The sequence below is a fragment of the Neoarius graeffei genome, chromosome 20, assembly GCF_027579695.1.
Source record: "Neoarius graeffei isolate fNeoGra1 chromosome 20, fNeoGra1.pri, whole genome shotgun sequence".
NCBI classification, from domain to species: Eukaryota; Metazoa; Chordata; class Actinopteri; order Siluriformes; family Ariidae; genus Neoarius; species Neoarius graeffei.
Genome location: NC_083588.1, coordinates 38,489,129 through 38,516,508, shown reverse-complemented (window position 1 = coordinate 38,516,508; position 27,380 = coordinate 38,489,129). Strand labels below are relative to the sequence as shown.

At 45.0% G+C, this 27,380-nt stretch overlaps 1 protein-coding gene and 1 long non-coding RNA gene across 5 annotated transcripts; one reads left to right on the top strand and one right to left on the bottom strand.

Moving 5' to 3' along the window:
- Nucleotides 1–659: 659 nt before the first annotated feature.
- LOC132868630 (uncharacterized) lies at nucleotides 660–17,743 on the bottom strand. Of its 4 annotated transcripts, XR_009650863.1 has the most exons (6): nucleotides 17,682–17,743; nucleotides 7,164–7,260; nucleotides 6,797–7,082; nucleotides 6,495–6,605; nucleotides 1,157–1,228; nucleotides 660–826 (listed from the first exon to the last, which is right to left on the bottom strand). It is a non-coding gene; the product is annotated as an uncharacterized LOC132868630 (long non-coding RNA). The 4 variants fall into 4 exon arrangements; XR_009650860.1 differs by lacking the exon at nucleotides 660–826 and having other exon boundaries at nucleotides 1,022–1,228; XR_009650862.1 differs by lacking the exon at nucleotides 660–826 and having other exon boundaries at nucleotides 1,022–1,228; nucleotides 6,863–7,082.
- Nucleotides 17,744–17,785: 42 nt separating this feature from the next.
- Nucleotides 17,786–21,120, top strand: s1pr5a (sphingosine-1-phosphate receptor 5a). Its single transcript, XM_060901666.1, has 2 exons — nucleotides 17,786–17,888; nucleotides 18,772–21,120. Exon 2 carries the CDS (start codon nucleotides 18,977–18,979, stop codon nucleotides 20,186–20,188), a length of 1,212 nt encoding a protein of 403 aa, XP_060757649.1. The 5' UTR covers nucleotides 17,786–17,888; nucleotides 18,772–18,976; the 3' UTR covers nucleotides 20,189–21,120.
- The last annotated feature ends 6,260 nt before the right edge of the window (nucleotides 21,121–27,380 follow it).

Sequence of the window (27,380 nt, the reverse complement as noted above, 5' to 3'; positions counted from 1 at the left end):
CTAGTCTCATCAAAGCGTATATGAACTCATTAAAGGCATGAGCAAGAGTAGATATGAAAATAATGAAATAGCCTTGTGTGCAAAGTTAACATCTGTCATGCAACATTAGCCTTAGTTGGCCAAGATCATCCTTGATAGTCTGAAACAACTATATCCAAAAACAACAGTGTGAGAGCCAGTGAGAACATTGGACTGACCTGTATAATCGTTGTTGTGTCATTACTTGTAATAAGAAGCAAAACATTCACATTTGGTACACAGGATTCTTGACCTGGGGAAATGTTTAGCATACAGTCAGGGTCAGGTATATCTTGGACGGGTCGCCAGTCTATCACAGGACTAACACACTGACACAGACAACCATTCACATTCACATCTATGGGGAAGTTAGAGCAGCCAGTTGACTCAATCAGCATGGCTTTGGACTGCGGGAGGAAACCCAGAGCACCCAAAGGAAACCCACACAGGAGAGCATGCAAACTCCACACTAAAAGGCCCCACCCGACTGGCTGGTTCGAATCAAGAACCTTCTTGCTGTGAGGTTACAGAGCTAACCACTGCACCACCATGTAGCCCAAGTTTAAGTACATGCAATTATTTATTTATTTTTAATAAGATACAGTAGCTTGGCAAAACAATACATTTGCAAACATCAAGACTTCTCTGAAGTAGGGGAGTTTTAAAATCTTTTGCACCCCTCCAGTAATTAAACCCTCCTCGGAAAGCGTAACAGTACTGAGAATAAGAGCGCTTACTGTAAGGTATAACAACTGAATGGAGTTTCACTTTGTCTGCGTAGGTGTCCTCAAGGTTTTGTGGTTTCCACCTCAGAAAAACACGACAGCAGGACGATAAGCAATACAAACACGCTTTTCACAAAATTAACTGACATTTTATAACATTTTACACACACACACACAACTTATTCAATGGCTTCTCTTTATTTTTATTATTTTATACATTGTTCTACAATGTAGTATCATTCTACAATCAAAACTATGAAATAACACATATGGAATTATGTAGTATATTTATGCAGTATTATGTATACTGTTCCTACTCATCAGGTGACACTGGGCATACCTAACAACCTGTGTTTTCTCTCTCTTTCTCTTCCCTCTGAGTTACATGTCAATCCTGAGATCGAGACACTGACCTCTTCTGCTCCTCGGACCTGCCTGATCCATCCTGATGCCCTACGTCTGGCTGGAGTCTCATCATATCGCTCCTGTGGAGAACGGCCCCATATGGACAGTTGAAAGTCACACTTGGAAGATAGTGGACACTTACAGTAATGCTTTTATGGCTGAAGACTACAGTTGACTTGCTAACTCTAGGACTGGAATTGTCATAAACAGTTTTGCACTCAAGTTTCCATCAGTGAAGAGTTATATCAACTAAACAGACTTCATGTTAAAACTGTTAGGGTTTTGCTGGGATTCGAACCCGGATCGCTGGTGTGATAATCCAGCAAACCCCCACTAGGCCACCAGGGATGACTCAAGTGCAGAGGCGTGAGGCGAAAGTAGAGCATCAAAAACCACAAGGGCAAAGGCAAGAAACATGGGACAGAGGAAACTAGCACTAGACAACATAGCATAAAGACTCTGTGACAAGGGAACAAACAGAGGGGTATTTATACACAAACTAATTAAGGAACAGGGCGGGGCAGGAAACAGGCAATCAAGACACACACAAAACACAGTGGTGGCCTCTAGAGGCCAAAACAAACATGACAAGATAAACATAAAAGCGGCCTCTAGAGGCCAAAACAGTCCCAGTCCTAACAGGACCCCCCCCTCTAGGAGCGTCTCCTGACGTTCCCAGGGCGATCCGGATGGGCCGAATGGAAGTCCCGACAAAGTCCTTTATCTAAAATGTCCCGGGCGGGGACCCAACAGCGTTCCTCAGGGCCATAGCCCTCCCAGTCTACCAGATACTGAAGCCCGCCGCGGACCTGGCAGGAGTCAAGCATGCGATGAACAGTGAACACAGTCTGACCCTGGAAGATGCAGGGGGGTGGGGGGTTCCTAGGGGCAGGGGCATACGTGGACGTCAGTACGGGCCGCAACAGGGAAACATGGAATGTGGGGTTGATTCTCAGAGTCCGGGGCAACTGGAGCCGGTAAGCGACAGGGTTCACCCTGCGCACCACCTTGAAGGGGCCAATGTAGCGAGGAGCAAGCTTGCGGTTCTCCACCCGCAGCGGAAGGTCCTTGGTGGACAGCCAAACCCGCTGCCCAGGGCGGAAAGCGTGGGCAGATCTTCTATGGCGGTTGGCCTGAGTCTGGTTGGTTCTGGAGGTCTGGATGAGGGTCCTCCTGACCTTGCTCCAGGTCTTGCGACACCGTCTCACATATTGGTTGACCAAGGGCACCCCCGCGTCCTCCTCCTGGTCCGGGAACAGAGGTGGCTGGAACCCGAATTGGCACTGGAACGGTGACAGCTTGGTAGCCGATGACTGCAGGGTGTTGTGGGTGTACTCTGCCCATGGCAGCCAGGTGCTCCACAAAGTCGGGTTATCTATAGCCAGGCCTCGCAGGGTGGTTTCCAGGTCCTGGTTGAGCCTCTCCGTCTGGCCATTGGACTGTGGGTGGAACCCAGAGGAGAGGCTGGCAGTGGCTCCGATGAGCTTGCAAAACCTATGCCACACTTGGGAGGAGAACTGGGGCCCCCAGTCTGAGACGATATCCTGTGGGAGACCAAAGACTCGGAAGACGTGATTGAACATAAGTTTAGCAGTTTCAAGGGCAGAAGGGAGCTTGCACAGTGGTATAAAGCGGCAGGCCTTGGAGAATCTGTCCACTATGACCAAAATGACAGTGTTACCTTGAGACTCAGGGAGACCCGTGATGAAGTCGACTGCCATGTGGGACCAGGGACACCGGGGAATGGGCAGAGGATGCAGGAGGCCCTGGGGATGCTGTCGTGGGTTCCTGCTTCTGGTGCACACCTCGCAGGAAAGGACGAATGACCTCACTTCCTTTTCCATGCTTGGCCACCAGAAGCGTCTTCTCAGGAAGTCCAGGGTCCTTCGAGCTCCCAGGTGGGCGGTGAGAGGGGACGAGTGACCCCACTGGAGAACCTTGGCCCGGGCTTGATGTGGGATGTACAAGAGGCCCGGTGGCCCTGTCCCAGGATCGGGGTCCTGGCGTTGGGCTCGTCGGACGGCCTCCTCAATACCCCAGCAGACAGGGGCCACAATCTGGGACACAGGGATAATAGGCCCAACTTCGCTCTCCCTGTTGGTGGGAGCGAACAGCCTGGAAAGCGGGTCAGGTTTGGTGTTTTTGGAGCCGGGGCGGTATGATAGGGTAAAGTCAAACCGACTGAAAAACAAGGCCCACCTAGCCTGTCATGGATTGAGTCTCTTTGCTTGCTGGAGGTACTCCAGGTTCTTGTGGTCCGTCCAGACCAAAAATGGATGTTGCGCTCCCTCCAGCCAGTGCCTCCATTCCTCAAGGGCCAGTTTAACCGCTAGCAGTTCTCGATCCCCCACGTCATATCGGGACTCTGCAGAACTCAGGCGGTGGGAGAAGTATGCGCAGGGGTGCAACCTTCCTTCCGAGTGTTGAGAGAGGACCGCGCCGACACCGCTGTCCGAGGCGTCCACCTCGACAATGAAGGGTTGCGAAGGGTCCGGGAGGACCAGAATGGGTGCCGTGCAGAAGCGGTGCTTGAGGTCTTTGAACGCCTTTTCCGCCTGAGGAGACCAGACATACGATCCACCTGTCCCTTTGGTGAGGTCCAATATGGGCGCTGCTACAGAACTGAAGTTCCTGATAAACTTGCGGTAGAAGTTAGCAAATCCTAAGAACCGCTGAACCTCTTTGACGGACTTGGGGGTGGGCCAGTCCCGGATGGCCAGGGTCTTGGCTGGATCCATCTGGAGTTGGCCCGTCCGTACAATAAAACCCAGAAAGGAGACCTCGGGAACATGAAATTCGCATTTCTGGGCCTTAGCGAACAGATTGTTCTGTAGCAGCCTCTGGAGAACCTGGCGGACATGGTGGCAGTGCTCCTGCACGGTCTTGGAGAAGATTAGGATGTCGTCGAGGTAGACAAAAATGTACTGGTTAATCATGTCCCTCAAGACGTCGTTGATTAGGGCCTGAAAAACAGCTGGTGCATTGGTGAGTCCGAAGGGCATCACCTGATACTCGTAGTGCCCAGACGGGGTGTTAAAGGCAGTCTTCCACTCGTCTCCCTGTCGGATACGGATGAGGTGGTATGCGTTCCGTAAGTCCAATTTGGTGAAGACAGTGGCGCCTTGGAGCAGATCGAACGCTGTGGACATCACCGGAAGGGGATAGCGGTTGCGTACAGTGATCTTGTTCAGACCCCTGTAATCAATACACGGCCGGAGCCCCCCATCCTTCTTGCTGACAAAGAAGAAGCCGGCACCAGCGGGTGAGGTGGAGGGTCGAATGAACCCAGAGGCCAAGGCGTCCTTGATGTACTCCTCCATGGCCTTGTGTTCTGGCTGAGAGAGGGAAAACAGTCTGCCACGAGGAGGGGTAGTCCCAGGGAGCAAGTCGATGGCACAGTCGTAGGCACGGTGCGGAGGAAGAACGGCGGCCCTGCTCTTGCTGAAAACTTCCTTGAGATCCCAGTACTCTGTGGGAACTTGAGATAACTCGGTGAGATCAGGAGGCTCGGCAGAAGACACAGGAGAGCTAGAGAGCAGACAAGAGGCATAGCAAGCAGGGTCCCCACTCCACAACCTGGCTAGTGACCCAGTCTATATGAGGGTTGTGGCGGGTAAGCCAAGGAAGACCTAGAATAACTGGGAACTCTGGTGAAGGAATAAGGTGCAGGGATATTTCTTCCTTGTGACCTTGAAACTGGAAGAAGACTGGAGAAGTTACTTGGGTGACTCTTCCGTCACCTAAGGCTTGGCCATCCAGGGCAGACACGGACAGTGGGACTTCAAGAGGTGCAGTTGGGAAATTAATACTTTGGGTGAAGTTGACATCCATAAAGTTTCCAGCCGCCCCGGAGTCTAACAAGGCCTGACAAGAGTGGACGGACTCACCCCAGGAGATGGAGACCGGGATGTAGACTCCTTGGCCAGGGAGTTCAGGAGAGAGGGTAGGCCCCGTCACAACCCTCCCTCGGCTGGACGGGGCGGTCCTTTTCCCGAGAGCTCAGGACATGATGCTCGGAAATGGCCAGGCTTGCCACAGTAGATGCAGCACTTGTCCCTCCTTCTGCGCTCCCTCTCAGCTGCGGAGAGATGAGTACGGCCAACTTGCATGGGCTCTGGACAGTCACTGGAGGAGGTAGACGGACTCCAGGTCGAGGCAGTGAGGCTGGGGAAGCTCAGGACTCGGTGGCACTCTCTAATCCTGTTGTCAAGACGAGTAGAATGTGAGATCAGAGTTTCGAGGTCACTTGGGCATCCAATAGAGGCCAGGCCGTCTTTGATGGGGTCAGACAAACCATGGTGAAAGGCTGAAACCAGGGCTGTTTCATTCCATCCGCTGACTGCTGCGAGCGTCCGGAACGCGATGGCGTAGTCCGCGACGCTTCCTTCTTGCCGGATGGACATGAGCTTTCTGGCTGCGTCTTTACTGATGTCAGCTTGATCGAAGACACGAAGCATCTCCTCCGTAAACAGCTGGAAATCAGAGCACTCGGGTCCCTGTCTCTGCCAGATAGCTGTGGCCCAGGCTCGCGCCTTACCAGCTAACAAGGTTATCACAAAGGCAATCTTGCGGCGATCCATAGTGTAGGTGGTAGGCTGGAGCTCAAAGGTAAGTTGGCACTGGGTAAGGAACTCCTGGCACTCACTGTGCTTGCCGTCATACCTCTGTGGTGCAGGAAGGCTGGGTTCGGAAGGTGAAGGAGGCAGCATGGCCGGAGGCACTGGAGCAGAATCAGGCAGAGGAGATGGGGGTAGAGAAGTCAGCTGTGCCAGGGTTTTCCCAATCTGCTGAAGCAGTACTTCGTGGCGAGTAAGGGTCTCACATTGGCTTGCAAGAGTTCGTCCATGAGTGTCCATGGTAGCTCCGAAGCGTGTTAAAGCAGCCATAATTCCCTGAAGGTTAGCCAGGTAGACAGTTGAAGAAGCCTCTGCTGAGTCGGTCATGACAGAGTCTTTCTGTTAGGGTTTTGCTGGGATTCAAACCCGGATCGCTGGTGTGATAATCCAGCAAACCCCCACTAGGCCACCAGGGGGATGACTCAAGTGCAGAGGCGTGAGGTGAAAGTAGAGTATCAAAAAACACAAGGCAAGAAACGTGGGACAGAGGAAACTAGCACTAGACAACATAGCATAAAGAATCCGTGACAAGGGAACAAACAGAGGGGTATTTATACACAAACTAATTAAGGAACAGGGCGGGGGAGGAAACAGGCAATCAAGACACACACAAAACACAGTGGCGGCCTCTAGAGGGCAAAACAAACATGACAAGATAAACATAACAGCGGCCTCTAGAGGCCAAAACAGTCCCAGTCCTAACAAAAACAGTTAAATATGTTATAATCACGTTGTCTGTTATCACCCAAATGAGGATGGGTTCCCTTTTGAGTCCGGTTCCTCTCGAGATTTCTTCCTTATGTCGTCTGAGGGAGATTTTCCTTGCCATTGTCGCCACAGGCTTGCTCATTGGGGATAGATTAGGGGTAAATTAGCTCATGTTTGAAGGTCATTAAAATTCTGTAAAGCTGCTTTGTGACAATGTCTATTGTTAAAAGCGTTATACAAATAAACTTGACTAGTAAATCCCATAAAACAAACAGTGTAAACAAAGCAAAATATTTTATATTTTAGATTCTTCAAAGTAGCCACCTTTTGCTTTAATGCCAGCTTTGTACACTCTTGGCATTCTCTCAACCTGCTTCATGAGGTAGTCACCTGGATGGTTTTCCAACAGTCTAGAAGGAGTTCCCTTCTGCGTTGAGCACTTCTTGGCTGCTTTTCTTTCACTCTGCAGTCCAATTCATCCCAAACCATCTCATCTGGGTTTAGGTTGGATGAATGTGAAGCCTAGGTCATCCAATGCAGCACTCCTTCACTCTCCTTCTTGATTAAAGCACTTATATAACCTGGAGATATGTTTTGGGTCATTGTCCTGCTGAAAAACAAATGATGGTCCTACTAAGCACAAACCAGATGAGATGGCGTTAAGTGTGCATTCAGTTTTGAATAAACTCACCAATGGTGTCACCTGCAAAGCCCCCCACACCATCACACCACCTCCTCCATGCTTCAGTGTGAGAACCACACATGCAGATACTATCCGTTCCCCTTTTCTGCAGCTCACAAAGACATGGTGGTTGGAACCAAAAATCTCAAATTTGGACTCATCAGACCAAAGTACAGATGGAACAAATGAATTATGAAATGTGAAGGGGACGCACCCCCTTCACATTCATTGGTGGCAACGCCCATTATATATATATATATATATGTTAGGACTGGGGACTGTTTTGGCCTCTAGAGACCACTGTTATTTCTTTATCTTGTCGTGTTTGTTTTGGCCTCTAGAGGCCGCCACTGTTTTCTGTGGTTTGTGTTTGTTTTGACAGCCTTTGTTTTCATGTGCTTTTTGCCTCACCTGTTCCTTATTTCCTGCCCCGCCTAGTTTCTAATTACCCTGTGTATATATACTTCCTCAGTTTGGTCCCTAGTCATGGAGTCTTTGTGCTGTTATGTTATCACCTGAGATCTCTGTTCCGTGTTCCCTGCCTGTGTCTTTGTGGTCTTTTGTACTTTGTTTTCTTGTGGACATTTTGGACTTTGTGTTTACCATTTTGGGATGATCTGAGCGTTTGGATTTTTGCCTTTTCTTATCTTTGGCTTTTGGTTTTGACTTTGAATTTTTGGATTTTTTATTTTTTCTCGTACATCTGAGCGTTGGGATTATACTTTTGTTTTTTGCCTTTTTGCAAACAGCTCACACTACCTGGTGCTGCAGACATCGTTCTACACGGACAAACAGATGAAAACCTGGAAGAGCATGGAGGTGTACAACTTTTTATGTGTGGCTGGGTTAAAGATCTGGGGATCAGGACACTACAAGATAAATCCCATATCATTTTTGCCCGGGTAAGGAGGAGTTTCTGGGCTTTGTATGCATCTTTGCGATGGTTGCTAGGACACTACAAGTTTTAGTATCGGGTGCAAACAAACCACAGCCACTCGATTCTCAATCCTCTTTGCTCTTCTTTTTCAGCAGAGACATCACAGATCCATAGAATTTACCCACAAACGTATTTATTTATTCTGCCCGCTGCACATGCACGCACGCGCGGGTTAAATGCAAAGGAGGAACCTGACAATAATAAATCATCATTCTTAATTTACCCACAAATGTATTTATTCCACTTGAAAAAAGTGTATGTCAAACCAGCTACCGGATTTGGGACACTACAATATCCTGAACTATTTAGTATTTGGCTTCAAACTTGAAAAAAAATTCACGGCCCACTAGATAGCGCTTTGCGGCCCACTAATGGGCTGCGGCCCAGTGGTTGAGAAACACTGTCTTATGTAATATGCTGCTCAGATACAAAAAATGTTTTCTGTAACGTTTAATTTTGTGCTGGAAAACTAATGTTTGGAACTCTAAAATATTTTTGTATTGACTCGATAATGTAGAAGCCATAAAATAGAAATCTAGAAGAAGAAGCAGCCTTTGTCACATGTATACTCAAGTACAGTGAAATATGTCCTCTGCATTTAACCCATCTGAAGCAGTGAACTCACGCATGCACACACACATACCCAGAGCAGTGGGCAGCTACGCTACAGTGCCCAGGGAGCAGTTGGCGGTTAGGTACCTTGCTCAAGGGCACTTCAGCCCAAGGCGACCCCATGTTAACCTGTGGGGGCCACCCCATGTTAACATGTGGGGGAAACCAGAGCACCAGGAGGAAACCCACGCAGACACGGGTAGAACATGCAAACTCCACACAGAAAGGCCCCCGTTAGCCACCAGGCTCAAACCCAGAACCTGCTTGCTGTGAGGCGACGGTGCTAGCACTACCGTATGTGTTACAAACAAATAAAACAGGATTCTATGCATGTGATAACCTAGTAAAAATGCTCAACTTTCTCAATCCAGCAATTTGTTTATGTAAATACGCCAACATTTTTATGGGTGCACGTAGGTCTTAGATAGTACACCAGCACTTTCTATTATACCCGCTTTAAACTAAGCCTGGCAACTACAGCCATAGACATCACTGGCGAAATCTATTTATGAACATTTAAGTTTAATGATGCGGAGAAAAAAAAAACCCAGATGTATAACAGGCAAACACTTAATAAACATCTCAAAGAAAGAATTTTCCCACACAGCTGTATGTGTACTGCTTGCAGTTTCTCATTCTGAAAGCTTGTACGCATCACTACCCTCCTCCCCACCTCCCCCAAACAAGACGACGGAGTGTGTGACACAGCGCAGCCACATGTGGGACTTTTTCAGCATGATTATTCAGATGGGCTGAAGCTGTTTATTCTCATGATTCATGACCAGTGTGCTCTTTTTCTACGACTCCTTCTGCTTTAATGTGGGAAAACAAAGTTTCCCGCCGTTCATCCTTCATACGAACGAATCCATCCCAACCCAGAATCATCTCAAAGCCTAATAGCAACGTGACTTGATGTATCTGGAAGCCATCTTCTGGCTTTTATTAGGGAAAGGTGGGGAAATACATGACTCCCACCACACCACAAGAGCAGTTGACGTCATTTACTATGGAACCATGGGAGCGAGCGCACCAGAAGTGATCGTCATGAAGTTGAGGACATGTAGTCAGCCCTGTAGGCGATACATCAGTATCACTAACACTCTGGAAAGGAATGTCTTTTTGCAGAGACCAATCTCAACAAGTCTGAGAGCTTATCAGAGCATGTGGGTGGAGAGATAAGGCAGGGGACTGCGGAAGTGAGAAAGCATGTGAGTCAAGGGTGAAGGGGGTAACTGTTGGGGTGTGAGACTAAGTTAGTGGAGGGGAAAAATGTTTACAAATGACTGAGATGGTTTGGAAGTTAGCAAAGACGGGATGAACTGCTGAGAAAGTTGTGACGTGCAAGATTATTACAATTAAATGTTGAAGTTTAAAAAAAAATTCTAAAATTAAAAAATGAAAATGGTTCATCTTAGCAATCTGCAAAATCAGCTTTAACATAAGGAGCCTCCAGGGGAATAATAAGTAAAACTCCTTTCATGAAAACATGCACTCTTAGACAAAAGAACCCTTCAGTGGTTCTTCAATACTTCTTTTGACAATTAAGGCTTCTTAGTTTCCTAAACAGCGATCTGATCAGGAAACACTGCCATAAATTTCTATATGGAACCTTTACGGGCTCCCAGAAAGCCAACCAAAGAGTTCAAATTTTTCTACATGGAAAGAATTAGATCATGGTTCGTTTACAGGAAATTCCAGCTGTAATCAAGCGGACAGCTGGTTGAAAAACTTTATATAAGAGACGAGGATGTTTGCAATACATTACGTCTTGCAGACGTACGTCTTCATATATGGTGAGTTTCAGTTATAATCAAGCCATCACCAAAGGCAGCCTCTTCCTGTGTTTATTTGTTCCAGAAATCCCTACTGACTACAAATAGACAAAGCACTGCCTCTTTTCTCCACCCCTCCCTCCCTCTCTCTCTCTTGCGAAGAAAGGGAAAAAAAAGGAAATTCTGATTTGGAGCGAGATTAAAACAGCAACAACATTTTACCCAGAACATGGATACATTCCTCTATAATGTACATTTTATAGCTCGCTTTCTTTCAATAAATGCTGTCTGGCTGTCACACAAAAACTTCAATAGAATGTTTCCTCATTAAATGACTCACTCTTTAGCTGAGCAATAAGAAGTTATGTGACTGCATGAATTAAAGGGGGAAAGGGATGGGAAAATTTTTTTTGAGTATTTCCATAAATACATTAAACAGAGTAAGTTTTGCAACTGTAGATTTAATAGCATTAACCAGTGAAAAGGGTGGTCAAGTGTGACAGAGTGAATGCTTGTCAGGATAATGTGGGATTTATCAAGCAAAGGGAAGTTGTGATGATTAGAGGTGTATTTATTAAAGTGGCATTCTTCCCAAAGGGTGTTGACAAATGCTAGGACACTTACTGCGACAGAAGACACAGGCAGCGAGTCTTGCAGAGCATAAATGAATAAGAGTCAAGCAAGACTGATTTCAGAAATTCCTTTCGCTAATATATGTGGACTAAAAATCATTTCCAGATGTCAAATACAAATGTCAAAACACTTCATTCAAGCCTCTTAACATACAGTGCCGTAAAACAATTTAACGCCTACGTATACAGCTCAACTTATTTGCACACAGTGCATCAACACTGTCACATCTGTCCTCTACCTAGTCAGTTTCCTTTCACGGACTTTATTTCAAAAATTCTTTTTAGTCAATTTCCTTTCACAGCCTTTATTCATCTGCAAGGTCATTCTATGCATACAGTGACTTACAGGAAGGAGTGAAAAGGTCACCTGAGAATCAACTCAATGTGTGAACGCTCGTGTTACATTTAGGTAGCTTTAGGCTTGTGACAGATAGCCAGGGTCATGGCCAGCCACTTCATATAGGGAGGAAATCTCATGACCTCAAGGTCCAGGCTTTCCACTCGGCTGAGGAACAACAGCCAGGAATATGAGGGTAATTGCTCTTTTAATCCATGAGCACATGAATTTCAAGCTGGACACCTAAAATAACATACCACCATTTCTGGAAAAATCTGCGTCAATGGTTTGTTTGCAACAAAACAAGTGATGGGAAATAGTCAGGAAATATTGATCCAAACTGATTTTCTCAGAAAGTACAAAGACAGTTTTATGGCAAGGCTGGCAGGGTACAAGTATTGTAATAATGGCGCATGCCAGTGGGGGGAAAAAAAGCCTTAAAGTGCATATCCTGGACCAAATTCTTTTTTTTTTATATGAAAGTATGTCCCTTTACACACTCAACCAGAAGGGTAATTTTGCACAAGGCCATCTGTCTACAGCAGAAAAAAATTAAATAACAAAACGTGTCTGGAAAAATCCCAAGGGAGTCTGGAGCCAGATTTGTGATGTCACCTGCGGAAGCGCCAGCAGGCTGCGAGAGCTTTGCACAGTTTCAGTGCACAGCCTGTGTAGACCAAGCGCTCCCATTTCTCTCTCATTGTCCGGTCTTTTGGAAAACGATGAGTACTAATCCCATCAATATTGGTGTTGCTACATCTTCCTACGATACATCTGTTAACCATTTTAATAATTACGTGATAACGTTGAAGAAATTTGCAGAAAACCACCAGGTCGTTTTCTCATAAACAAACCAGCGCTGACGTAAGATTCAGAGGGAGGCGTCCCGCACGCGACGTCACGAAAATCAATGTTTGCCAGGAAATCCAAATGCCAAGTTTTTTCAGAGGCGGACCAATTCGCCTCAAATGGCTTGATTTCAACTGAATTTTTCTGGTATTGCGCAAGGTAAAAAAAAATGCACAAAATGCTAAATGTGACAGATATTTGACCAAAGTTTAATATAAAATAGGAGAATTACATTGATCTTGCTCCTGAATTTACCCGTGATATGCACTTTAAGGAAGAAAGAAACAGGGTCCGCACAACTGGGATGATACATTTCTTTTAAACGAACCTTAACATTAATAAGGCACCTTTGTAACAATTCCAGTGGTCAATTCCTCTGTATAACAATTAACTTCTGAAAGAGTTTAAGTACTTTTACACTGTCGTGTGTTTTAACTCGTGTTTAATTAAAGGCCTTTTCCCATCCAAATTAAATAAAATTTAAAATGAGATCAGAAATTTAGATTTTATTCAAAGATTATGTAAAAGCCCTGCCGTCCATTACCATCATGGCAAGGTAAGAACATGGTTTAACAAGAGCCTGCATTAACATTATGTGGGCCTACCGTCTTCATTCAATACAAAGCATATTAATAGTTGTTTGGGTCAATATAATGTTACAGCTTGTAATCGCATGCTGTGTCTTTCAGTGCGTTTACATGCACATCCAAATCGAGCTACTGTCGGTAATCGAGCTAAGGGTCCCAGCAGGGGTGCCAGAGGAATCCAATCCTACATGCACACAAGGAAATCGAGCTATTGTGTGAGGTACATTGTGCACCCAAGCCACAGGTGGCGCTACACGCCCCATCGTGTTGGTACACTTCCGGTTGTCGTCATGAAGAAGAGCTATTTGAGAGTATAAACAAAGTTATCAGTTCCGTGTTCACAAGAAGAACGACGACGAGGACAGCAACATCGAGAGATGTTGTTCCTCCTGACCTCTTCTACTGCTCGCTACTACTACTGTTGTCATGCCGACTGAGGCTGTTGTGTTTCCCGCTTGTGGTCTCGTCACTCCCAGAAGGGGCAGTGCTGAAGTAAGTAGCTCAACTACGTAGCTCGATAGGGTATACATGCACCAAGTAGCTCGGCTACAATCGCATAATCTAGGTCGCGTAGCTCGATTACGAGAAATCCAGTTCAGTTCGATTTCAGCCGAGCTAAGGTGTTTCCATGGCATTTAGAACTTCAATTTCAGTCGAGCTACGGCAGAAATTCGATTTTCTCTATGTGCATGTAAACGCACTGTTTGAGTCAAGTAGAATGAACTTAATACAGAAGAAGCGGTGAGTCATTCAGCCTTTTTGCATTAAAGGCTGGTCTACCATCGTGCATGAAAATAAATAGGTGATCAATACAAACAAAAGAAACATCTACTTAATGGGTGTGGCTAGACATACAAACCCTTAACAACACCAATCTAATTGTGATAGTGTCTGCATACTAATTAACCAATGCACACTGGAATTGTTTAAAAAAAAGTTCTAGCTGATAGCATCATTTTTGCTGAGAAAATTATTTCCAAACAGGGTCTGCTGTTTTATCTGGGCATAGTCCCACGTCAGCAAGAGTCTGCTGGATGCATTATAATAAACAGAAAAAGCACTGAGAAAAGACCAAGGCTTTACAGATTTCTTGATGTCAAGAGCTTTCACGTCATAGCAGCAAGTCTGTAGGAGGCAAACTGTATAAACTCAGTGATTAAGGCAAATAATATGAAGTACTGAGCTCGAAACATGAGACAGGAATTTGTGTGGGGTTTTTTTCTGTAAGAAGCAGTTGAGACGGAAGCGTCAGGCTGTTTTGTGTGTTAATTCGGGTAACATGCTGGGTCTGCACTCACACAGCAAGGGGGACGTGTGTAGATTGTGAGTCAGTGGGTGGGCCTGGGGGCAGGGGACTGACAGGACAAAAGGACAGAATCTTGACTTACTTGTGGCAGTTTGACCACCAACTGGAAATCATGAGTGTGTTAAAAAGTGCTGCCATTTGACAGGTGAACAGGAGTCATGGGAGAGTAACAAAATGTAATTTTAGCAGAAGCATTTTATATTAAAATTTTTTTAAACCCTAAAGTGTCTGCCAGTATTTGGAATGCAGCTTCCATGCCTTGCGCCAACATTAAAAAAAAAAAAAAAGCTGACGTGTATTTCTATTGTTCTGTGTGCTATGCTCTGGAGAAGAAGGGTGGTGGCAGTCAGTCTGACTGAGGACAGTGCGTTCCCCATGGAGCAAACACACTGTCCAGCGCAACCCGGAATGACCTCATAGGTGTTTCTTAAGGAAATCCCTCTCCTTCCAGCCACAATGACACAAATTCCTGTTTAAAAAAGCCTTCCACCTAGTAAACACCATAGCCTGGCCTTTGACTTACGTAATTCCCATATTTGCCATTACTCATATATGCACTCATATTTTTCTTTCCTTTTTTTTTTTTTATACAGGGCCCTAGAAAACTGCCCAAAATAAATAAACAAACAATGACAGAAAAAAACTGCTTACATTATAAATACTTTCACATATCTACAAGCAAGTGTTTGTTCTGTACAGAAATGTTTCTGTGGCATTTTTACAAATATAACAACAGACTGCAAACTATGAACTGGTGTCAAACTCAGAGCCACAGAAATGTATGGATTTTTTTTTCCTCTCTGGAGACTAATGAACAGGTACATAGCTGATGGAGCTGATGCAGATGTTAAAGCAGAGAGCTACTGTACAGCCACAGTGGTAAAGACAGGACCAGGACTCTGGTGATAATCACAACTTCACACTCACTCTTCAGCCTCCTGCCCTCAGGGAAAAGGTACCGGAGCCTCCGGGCCCACTCCACAAGACGACTGAATAGCTTCATCCACCAGGCTGTCAGGATGCTGAACTCTGTCCACTACCTACCCTCTACCCCTGGTCTGTAACACATTCATTCACACAAGAAACTCTCTCTCATCCGTTTGCACGTCACACTACAATTATTGTTGTATCTGCTGCTATTGCTCATTTACACCTCATAAGCTGCTCTTCTAGAAAGAAAGCACAACTTTATTCATCACACACTTGTGAAACTCCTCTCTGCATTTAATCCATCTGAAGCAGTGAACACACACACACACACACACACACACACACACACACACACACACACACACACACACACAAGCAAAGAGCACACACGCATACCCAGAGCAGTGGGCAGCCACACTAACAGCACGCGCGGAGCAGTTGGGAGTTAGGTGCCTCGCTCAAGGGCACCTCAGCCCAAGGCCGTCCCATATTAACCTAACCGCATGTCTTTGTACTGTGGGGGAAACCGGAGCACCCGGAGGAAACCCACTTAGACACGAGCAGAACATGCAAAGTCCATACAGAAAGGCCCCCGCCGGCCGCTGGGCTCGAACCCGCTGGGCTCGAACCCTTCTCTGTTACAGGTATTGTACTGTATTTGCACTACTGCTATTTTGTACATTGATTTTAGAGTGTATTTTTACCTATATTATCTATCTTTCTACTAGTGCATCTCAAAAAATTAGAATATTGTGAAAAAGTTCAATATTTTCCATCAGTTATTTAAGAAAGTGAAAATGTTATATATTATAGACTCATTACACATAAACTAAAATGTTTCAAGCATTTTTCTATTTTAATCAGTATGGCATACAGTACAAAAACAAAAAAAATCTCAAAATATTAGAATATTTCATTTCAAGTTTGAGTAAAACAGTATGAACAGTGTATCTCTCGGTCTAGTTCAGTACACACAACCACAATCATGGGGAAGACTGCTGACTTGACTGTTGTCCAGAAGATGATCACTGATGCCCTCCACAAGGAGGGTAAGCCACAAAAGGTCATTGCTGAAAAGGGTGGCTGGAAAAGGTGCACAAGCAACAGGGATGGCCGCAGTCTTGAGAGGATTGTCAAGAAAAGTTGATTCAAGAACTTGGGAGAGCTTCACAAGGAGTGGACTGAGGCTGGTGTCAGTGTATCAAGACCCATCACGAACAGACATCTTCAAGAAAGGGGATACGACTTTCGCATTCCTAATATCAAGCTACTCCTGAGCCAGAGACAATGTCAGAAGTGTCTTATCTGGACTAAGGAGATGGACTGTCGCTCAGTGGTCCAAAGTCCTCTTTTCAGATGAAAAGTACATTTTGCATTTAATTTGGAAATCACAGTTCTAGAGTCTGGAGGAAGAATGGAGAGGCACAGAATCCAAGGTGTTTGAAGCCCAGTGTGAAGTTTCCACAGTCTGATGATTTGGGGTGCCATGTCATCTGCTGGTGTTGGTCCACTGTATTTTATCAAGTCCAAAGTCAACACAGCCATCTACCAGGAGATTTTAGAGCACTTCATGCTTCCATCTGCTGACAAGCTTTTTGGAGATGCTGATTTCCTTTTCCAGCAGGACTTAGCACCTACTCACAGTGCCAAAGCTACTACCAAATGGTTTGCTGACCATGATATTACTGTTTGATTGGCCAGCCAACTTGCCTGACCTGAACCCCATAGAGAATCTATGGGGTATTGTCAAGAGGAAGATGAGAAACACCCGACCCAAAAATACAGATACGCTGAAGGCCACTATCAAAGCAACCTGGGCTTCAGTAACACCTCAGCAGTGCCACAGACTGATCACCTCCATGCCACACCGCATTGATACAGTAATTCATGGTAAAGGAGCCCCAACCAAGTATTGAGTGTATAAATGAATATACTTTTCAGAAGTTGTACATTTCTGTATTGTAAATCCTTTTTTGATTGATCTTAGGGAATATTCTAATAATTTGAGATACTGGATTTCTGATTTTCATGAGCTATAAGCCATAATCATCAAAATTAAAATAAAAAAGGCTTCAAATATTTCACTTTACATGTAATGAATATAGAATATATGAAAGTTTACCTTTTTGAATTAAATTATGAAAAAAAGAAACTTTTTCATGGTATTCTAATTTGTCGAGATGCACTTCTTAATATAAATTTTTTTTCCCTGATTTTACAAGCAAGGTGAGAGAGAAAGGGCATTTCGATTCTCCTACATGTCCTGGATATATAGTGAATTGACAGTTAAAAAAAAAAACACCTTTGAATCTTGAACTGATATTTGGTTGTGAAGTTGATATTTCAGTGCTTTCTGCCTGTGTGCGAGAGAGAGATTTGGGATGAAAGAATATTAGGTGTGAAGATACTCAAAGCAAACTTACAGTAGGTTTTTAGTTCACTGCGAGTCTCCAGAAGAGCATTGTTACATAACAAAATACTTTTATGTACAGATTTTAAGGCTCTGTGCATCATTTTCATCCCTCAACTCATTTCCATACAGACGAGGTCATATGAAAAGCTTACCTTAACTTTGTCGTTATGCTTATCTAGAGGGATGGTTTTACATTTTCACTTCGTTAAGTGCATCCAAGGAGAAAGAGAGAGAGAAAGAGAGAGGAGGAGGAGCAGCAGCTCAGTTCCAGTGCAAGTCTAATCCTGTTTTGAACGCAGCTCCTTTCACTTCAAGCTGCTCAGCACAGAAGCTCACATCTGCCTGCTGAAAACTGCCGGGTGCGTATATTTGATATGTTTTATAGAGACTATTTTATATATTTACTTTTTCTATTAGTGCAAGTTTTAATAGGGAAAAAATGCAACCTGTGTTTTTTGGGAAATACGAGCAAACTCTGCAGAATCTAGTCTCAGGCTTTATGGAGCCAAACTTTTACTCTTAAACCTTTAGCCTAGTCAAGATGTTTTCTCGTAAATATTAGTAAAAGCGAGTGTTTTGCAGTGTAAAAGTGTACATTCATGTTTTGTGTGAAACAGTAGAATAAATTCAACTTTCGTCAAGGTTAAATTTTTTTTTGATAATTTTTTTTTGCGCACTTGAACGCAGCATTAATTATCGACCCTATGATGGGACAGACAGCAGAGCTGAGAGCCATTACATTTACTTAAAGCCTATTTATAGGCGGAGGGGAGTTGAAACACCGGCAGTACTTTCCAGTTCCATCTCCACAGCTATCGAAAATGTCGTGTCATAAACAGGTTTTCCTCATGAAGTCATCACACCACTCCTACCACCTTGTTTCAAACCATGAGAACAGTTTTGTAAACGGGTTTATTGTTTTGCCTGAAGGGTTTTTTATGTGCTGAGGTGTTGAAAACACCCTCCACTTCTTCCATCCAAATCAAACTGATTTTCTGGTTTGTCTTCCCTGCCTGTTCAACACCATTACATTTGCTGTTTTTCTGTCATCTCCCTCCACCACTACCTTATAATATCCTCTAATAATGTGAGAAATCTTGCTTAGATCATTATTCCATAATCATGAAAACCGGCTAGTGATGCATTCTGTTCCCTCTTTTACCAAGACTATTTGGTTATTCCATTTAAATGCTGTCTTCATTGTCTTATTCATTCAAGGCTTGTTGATTTGTCTTGCTTTAGGTTCTCCCAAAAACAAACGGCTCTCTGGACACACAGATTCCTGACAGAATTGATTTTAAGCGAGAGTTGAAGAATAAACTTGCACTTCCAACGCAAGTCTGACTAAATCTCAACACTTTTTGGATTAGTTATGTTTTTTTCTTCCATGGTGGAATCATGAACACCGAAAGGACTAGTTTGTGACGAGAATTCTCGTTACGGAGCAATGGAAACAGCGCATGTTGCATTTGTTACTGCAACTCCAACAGTAACCGCGACTAGCCCTGCTACAACATACCTGAGCAGAATGTTCGAGCAGTACCAAAGCAACGCGGTCATCGTAGCCCACTACAACTTCACAGGAAAGCTGAATAACAACAGGTACACGCAAGGTATGAAAACTGTTGATATTGCGTTCCTTATTATCTGTCTGCTAATTGTGCTTGAGAACACAGTGGTTCTTGTAGCTATTTGGAAGAATAAAAAGTTCCACCTGCCCATGTACTACCTTCTGGGCAACCTGACTTTCTCAGACTTGTTGGCAGGATTTGCGTACATGGTGAATATCATAACATCAGGTGCCAACACACTCCGTATGACACCTGTCCAATGGTTCATTCGAGAAGGAGGTGTTTTCATCACATTAGCTGCTTCCATCATTAGCCTCCTGGCCATTGCTATCGAACGGCACGTTACTATGGTGAGGATGAAGCCATACCAGGGGGCCAAGCGTGGACGCATGTTTGCTCTGATTGGCATAAGTTGGGTGCTCTCAATCTTTCTGGGTCTGCTACCCATTATGGGCTGGAACTGCATGGGCATCCTGGACCAGTGCTCAACCGTCCTGCCGTTGTACTCCAAGAGCTTCATTCTCTTCTGCATTACAGTCTTCTCTGCTGTATTACTGACGATTGTCATCCTCTACGTCCGCATCTTTCGTGTTGTAAAGTCCAACACGCAGCGGCTGTCTGGTCCTCCACAGCGTAAAGGTTTCTTAAAGTCGTCCCAGAAATACATGGCACTATTGAAGACTGTCACCATAGTGCTGGGTGTTTTTATCGCCTGCTGGCTTCCACTCTTTCTTCTCCTTTTGGCGGACTTTTTTTGTGCAACCCAAAAGTGCCCAGTCCTCTTTAAGGCAGAGTACTTTCTGGGACTTGCTATGATTAACTCATTACTTAATCCTATAATCTACACATTAACCAGTAAAGACATGCGTAAAGCCATACTGAGACTGCTCTGCACCTACTGCTTGATCACAAAAGATGGACAGGTGAGGAAGATTGGAATGACGTTCCTGGAGTGCAGCACGAGTAAAGCAGAGATGCCATCACACAGGGTTGAGGGCCTGGAGACAGTCTCCACAGGGAACTTTACACCATCTACTATCAAAGCTATTTTTCCTAAAATATCAAAGAGTGTTGTTTTGGGACAATAATATTAAGGTTGAGTTTTACTGTAGCATAGTATCATGATGGGTATCTTGAAAGGGCAAGCCAGTTGGTCAGTGTGTATCGAAAAGAGCTTTTTTTAAGAAAAAGAAAAAAAGAACTGATTACATTGCTGTAATAAATTTATTTCAAGAAAAACATCAAAGACAGACTGCCAAAGAAAGCATTACAACCATCATTAATGGGTCTAACCAACCTTTCTTGTTTACAAAATTACTGTGAGATGACCAAGCTGAAATTGCAGATTTCAAAAACCTTTTTCAAAACTAATATAGTGTGAAGCAACATGCACTTAGGAGCAAACAATCCAAGCCTTACAAGGTGGTAGATATTACAGTAACTGGGATTTTAGGGTTGTCCTCCAGTTTCTATGAGGTTTCCAGAGTGCTTCAAGCAAAAGCAACTTGTGTCTGGTGTAAAAGTAGAGATACAGTATTACACTTCTGGAAATATTCTGGGTTTCTACACCATATGGCGTTCACTCAGGTCTGCTACACGAGACATGCAAAATTAACCTTTCATAGATGCTTCATAGATAGAGCAAGACTGAAGGTCTATAGCAAATAGCTCACATAGCCTTCAGTTTAATGGGAATGCACTTGCGGGAATTAATGTCAGTTTCATTATCATACTAACAAATGTATTCAAGCCCTCTATTTCTTGAGCGACTCCAAATCCTACACATTTAAAACATTTTGTAGCTGATGCAATGAAAAAAATAAACTGGGATGATGTTTTGTAGCTGATTACAAAGCTATTAATTCAGTGTTAATGTAGCCTCATGGGCATATGCATATAAATATGATTTATATCTTTGTCTTGTGAGTAAGATGCATTTGAGAATTTTTTTTTCAGATGGGTTGAACATTTGCTAAATTATAATAATCATGTACTGTTATAATAAAGTCTTTATATTAAATCTGTTTGCCTTGTGTTACTTTTCTTTCCACTTTTTTCACATGCAAAGGTGGTATACAAACCCTTTGCTTGCTACACGCGGACCTGACACGTTAAGACAGCAAACCAACTGTTCCACTGTATCACATGATCATGGTTTACAGGAACATGTAGCGAGGCTTGAGTTGTTTTTTTTTTTTTTGCATTGTTTGCTCACAAACTAACAGCAAACTCAGGGGTCATGACTTGACAGATAACAGCGTTCAGGTAGCACCATGTCTGCTTTGTTTAAATATATAATCCTGTTTAATGCTGATTAACTGGCTTTTAGTCAGTGTTATTCATTAAAAAAATTAAGTAGGTGGTCAGAAAATCATCATATACGTATAATTTTTTTAATACTGATGGATGATGACAAAACAAACAAGCTTAAAATATCAGGCCTGTGTATGAAGTCTGTTAACTTTGCTTTTGACCAAATAATCACTATTTCCCCCTTAAGACTCATCTTAATTAAAATGACATGTTCTGATTTTCCTCAACATTTGGCATGATGTTAAAATTAAGTACATATTAATAAATGGTTAAAGGTTTGGGAATGGAATTTAAATCACTTCACAGGGTTTTGCAATTATTTCCTGTTTGTTTGGGGTTTTTTTCATTATTAAATGCCCGTATGTGGACGTGGCTGTAAATGAGATTTTTCATGAGAAAACTTGATGTAATCTGGAGTGTCAGTAAGTTGTCAGTGTGGTCTAACCTCAATGCAAAACGTGTGTCAATTCTACCACTGTTTTAGCAGGAAACTTCAAAATAAGGTCACAGACTCGTGCCAGGGTAGAGTCTGCCCAAAGCATAAATGTTCAACACTTAGACACCCACCTCACCACAGAAACTGTGCATCTGCACCTTGAGTCATTTGTCAAGTGACAGTGAATAAACAACAAACATCAAATAGTCACGCACTTAAAGTAATTTACGACCGTGAGAAATTTTCTTCTGCAATAACCTTTCACATAAAACAAATATCTGTATTTATCCATAAACAGATTCTACTGAGGGAAAACAAGTACAAGTTTTAAGGTTTAAAATCAGCACCACAGAGAAATTTCCATTGAAGACAGCAGTATTATTCTGATGTATAATACCAGAACACTGAAGGAGGACTAGACACAATGAACTTCTACTCAACAGGTTCTCAGTCTGAGTATTAAAACACACCGGTCTCAGGTGAGGCACAGCAAACAAAAGACATGCAGTGCAAATATTCACCTTATTCTCATATACTCGTTCAATGTAACAAGACACCAGTCACTCCCTTCTAAGTAACGCTATTTGCATATTCAGATGACGTATGCACCAAAAACCCCCCCAACGCCACAAGAAGCAGATCAAGATCTTACTACAGGGTGTCCAAAAATTCAAGAACCAACGAGCGTAAAACTACATTTTTTTTATTTTTTATTTCCAACATGCACTCTACATGTTCACCCTTCCATCCGACGCATTTTTCTCACCCACTGGATCATGTTTTTGCACAACATATTCAAATCGATATATCTGCTCAGTATATTCCTGACTTTCCAGACACCCTGCTGTAAGCTACATACATTAGTCAGGTACAGTGATGCAACAGCGATGATGTAACTTTTTAAACACACTTACTGGGCATTTTATTATACTGTAGAACCAGAGCAGGTGGGTGGAGCACAGAAGCACGGCAGGCCAGAACTGAGTTCTTAAAAACCTTTTTTTTTTTTTTAACTGTATATGTGGCTTTTCAGCTCATTCACACTCACATGCACACACGTATGCATTCTGGTTGGGAGAGAGAGCTCCCTTCCTCTGCTCTCTCTCTCTCCTTTTATAGGGCACGGTCACTGGGGAAGACACAAACACAGGTTAATTCACGACAGGTGCAGTGATTCTGCCACTTACCTTCCCTGACTCCGCTTGACCACGCCCCCGCTGCCACATACCCCCACCGCCCAACTCAGGCTGGGGAGCCATCCGGCCTGCAGCTGACCCCCCCCCGACGGGAGAGGAAATCCGTCACGACCATCTGCGCCCCGGCCTGTGGACCACCTTGAACTTAAACGGCTGGAGTGCCAGATACCAACAGGTGATCCACGCGTTGACATCCTTTATGCGGTGGAGCCACTGCAGGGGCGCGTGGTCCGAACAGAGGGTGAAAGGGCACCCCAGCAGGTAGTAGCGGAGGGCGAGGACCGCCCACTTGATGGCGAGACATTCCTTTTCTATGGTGCTGCACCGGCCCTCGTGCACCGACAGCTTCTGGCTGATGTACAGCACTGGACGGTCCCTCCCCCTCCACCTCCTGGGACAGAACAGCCCCTAGCCCTCTGTCCGACGCGTCCGTCTGCAAAACAAAGGGGAGAGAAAAGTCAGGGGAGTGCAACAGTGGCACCCCACACAGTGCAGCCTTTACCTCAGAGAAAGCCCGCTGGCATTGCTCCGTCCACTGGACCGGATCTGGTGCCCCCTTTTTAGTGAGATCAGTCAGCGGGCTGGTGACGTCCGAATAATTAGGTATAAACCTACGATAGTAGCCAGCCAGCCCCAGGAACTGTCTCACCCCCTTTTTGGTATTGGGCCTCGGGCAGGCCGCAATCGCTGCTGTCTTATTGATGGTATAAACCTACGATAGTAGCCAGCCAGCCCCAGGAACTGTCTCACCCCCTTTTTGGTATTGGGCCTCGGGCAGGCCGCAATCGCTGCTGTCTTATTGATTTGGGGGGACACCTGCCCATTGCCCAAGTGGAAGCCCAGATACCGTACTTCCACCCACCCAATCGCACACTTCTTCGGGTTGGCTGTGAAACCCGCTCACCTCAGCGACCTAAGGACGGCCCTTAGGTGTTCTAGGTGTTGCGGCCAGTCATTACTATAAACAATGATGTCGTCCAAGCATGCGGCCATGTAGGTGGCGTGGGGGCGGAGGACCCTATATAAATTCCCGGCAGCTCTTTGGGATTAAAAGCTGTGTTATCGGTTCCTTAGTCTGAGTGTCCTGCGTCACTCGGTATAACCTATCCTTAATAATGGAGAAATAAGGGAAGAACGGGGTGGCGTTTGGCTGGAGAGTTTGACCATCGATTACTCTAACTTGGTCAAACGCATGCCGCAGAGTCTCGTCTCGCGACTGCTCTAATTGGAAATCCATGAGGGATTCCCCAAGAGAGGGAGGAGGAGCATGCTGCTCCTCACTCTGACGCGGTGATGACATAGACGGCTCTGTGACAGCTGCTCCTGCCAATGCCACACCGGGACCTCCCCCTGCTAAATTATGGCAGGCCCCACTCTTCACTAAATGAGACATTAATTCCCTAAATCCCAGCCAATCAGTCCCCAAAATTATCGAGTGGGTAAGGCGAGGATTAACCGCCGCCTTTACTCTAAATTTCTCCCCTCAAAATAGAATATGGACCGACACTAAAGGGTAGTTGTGAACATCCCCGTGCGCGCGCGCACACACCAACTTCAATTGTGCTCTCCCCAATGCCTTGTCTTGCACCAGGCTTTGGTGGATTGAGGTCTTATTACAGCCGGAGTCCACCAAAGCCTGATACGTATCCCCTTGGATACTCACCGGTATGCGATACGCTCCGGCCCGATCGAGGGCGGTCCCTGGCGCGTTGGGGATCCAGACCACCGCGCCCACCTCCATCACTGAGCACTGATGCTGGAAGTTCCCCGGCTCCCCGCAGCTCCAGCATACCAGCCCAGGCTATCCCTCTGCACCGGTGTTTCGGAGCTCACTCACCTGGGGCGGGGGGGTGAGGAGACACAGACACGGAAGTAGGAAACGGTAGGGCACTGCGGGTGTGGTGGGCCAGCTGGGGTGGAGCCGGCCCCCGCCTCCGCGGTGGGAGAATGGGTTTGAGGATGAGAAACGGAAGGGGGGAGAGAGAGAGAGAGAGAGAGAGAGAAGAGAAGGAAGAAGAGGAGACACGCTGTCCTGCCGTTGGAACAGCCGCCATATGGTCCCCCGCCAGCTCGATGGCCTGATCCAGTGACACCGGGTGATGGCACTGGACTCCACTGTTTCTTCCAGAAGTCGGGCGATGAATTGTTCCAGCGCCACCAGGTCGATGATTTCCATGGCGTCGCGGTTGTTGGCCCTCAGCCACCGCCGGAAGGCATCCCAGAGTTGCTGGCCAAATGTGAACGGCCGGCCGGCCGACCTCCTCCAGGCGCAGCGCGCGGAAGCGCTGCCGTTGCTGCTCTGGGGTGCACCCCAAACGTTGGAGGACAGCCCTGCAGATGTTGGCGTAGACCAGCCGACTGTTGGCGGGGAGCTGTAGCGCAGCCAGCTGCGCCTCACCCATTAAGCAGGGGGAGGAGGCGTGCCGCGCGCTGTTCCACCGGCCAACCCCATGCCTCTGCTGCCTGCTCAAAAAGAGTGAGGAAGGCTTCGGGGTCGTCATGCGGACCCATCTTCGTTAGGGTGAGGTGGGGAGGGTCCGCGGCGGTGGTGATGGTGGACCCCGCCGATGCGAGCAGGTGCCGGAACGCCTGGCAATCTTCCTGCTGTGCCAGCACCAGGGCTTCGAACCGTTGTTCCTGCTCCTTCCGGAGGGCGACCAGCGCCTGGTGCTGGCTCTGTTGGGCCGAGGCGAAGGCATGGACCAGGTCCTTGAAGGGGGAGGACTCCATGGGGCTGTCTCTTTCTGCGCTCTGTCCTGGGTTTCAGAACCACTGTAGAACCAGAGCGGGTGGGTGGAGCACAGAAGCACGGCAGGCCAGAACTGAGTTCTCAGAAACTTTTATTTTTTTACTGTATATGTGGCTTTTCAGCTCATTCACACTCTCACATGCACACACGCATTCTGGTCGGGAGAGAGAGCTCCCTTTCTCTGCTCTCTCTCTCCTTTTATAGGGCGTGGTCAATGGGGAAGACATACAAACACAGGTTAATTCACATCAGGTGCAGTGACTCCGCCCTCCATTCACAGACCACCGTTTGACCACGCCCCCACTGCCACATATACAAACCATACTTGCTGAATACGTAGGTATAGCTTAGTTTTTCCCATTCACAGAGTGTTAATTATCCACTTGCCCTTTCTCAGTGGTTACTTTTTGACCACATGACTGCTGCTGCTGGATGGAGAGTTAAAGTTGATGGCCTGTTATTAATCCATCTTAAAATCCCACCACTACATCTGTACCCGATACGGTCACATCATCGTAATGCTTGTAACATAAACTGTATTTATTCTGTATTATTAACTTCGAGAGGAAAAAAAACCCATGAGGCTGTTATAGAGAACGACTATTAATAGCTGTTATAACTCAAGTGAAAACAGTAACTACTGTAACTTCAATTACAGGCATTTGAAGCAACAATACAATTATGATGAATCATGCTTTAATGATAAAATTGTAATTTGTAAATTGCTGCTGTATAAGAAGAATAAAACACTTTGCAACATGCTGTGAATGGAAAATAATCAACTTTGGTAACAGTGGTAATGCATCACACCAACCTATCATTGATTAGTTTCATTTAGTATAAATATGCAGGTGATTATAGAAAATCGCACATGCTGATTGTTCAAGAAATTCGGACTGTTTCTCGATAATCACCTCAGGCAACTTGGCAAAATGGTGGCCAAGCGTTTTGTCACTGTAAATAAAGAAGAATTAGAAATCATGAAAGAAAACGCTGCTCCTAAAAGCACTAAAGATGCTACGAAGTTTGGTCTGAAACTATTCAAAAGGTAAGGCGGAATTGTGATTTATCTCTCTCAAAACAAAGTATTTTATGCAAGTCGGCATACATAAGTGACAAGTCTGTGCCGCACCTTTATTATGTTTGTGTGCCGCTTTTGAATTTCAAAATAAAATAACAGTTATCTGCCTCAGGCCCAGTGAGGATCGGCGAATAACAGCTTCAACTTTGGCTCAGTCATTAACCACCAATATTCACTTTGCCTTCAGCGAAGAATTGCTAAATAACATCACGTACTGTTGTTTCACTTCTTACTTAGTTGCCATTTACCATTTGCAACACTCCTGACTTTCAAATAGTCAACGATTTCAAAAATTAAAAAGGTACAACTGAAATATACATTCATGAGTTATTTTGTAAAAGTAGAACATCATAAAAGGTAATTTTAAAATGGTGTAAAATAGAAAGTCCTGTTTTAAAGATTATATTTACTGCCTAAAAGCACACTTGTGAAACTGGTATTAGTTCATTATATATTTATTTATACATACACTATGCATAATTACTAAGCATGTAGTACACTCAAG

What these genes read in the sequence shown, in the direction of transcription:
- s1pr5a (XM_060901666.1), top strand. Translation starts at nt 18,977, where the DNA reads ATGGAAACAGCGCATGTTGCATTTGTTACTGCAACTCCAACAGTAACC.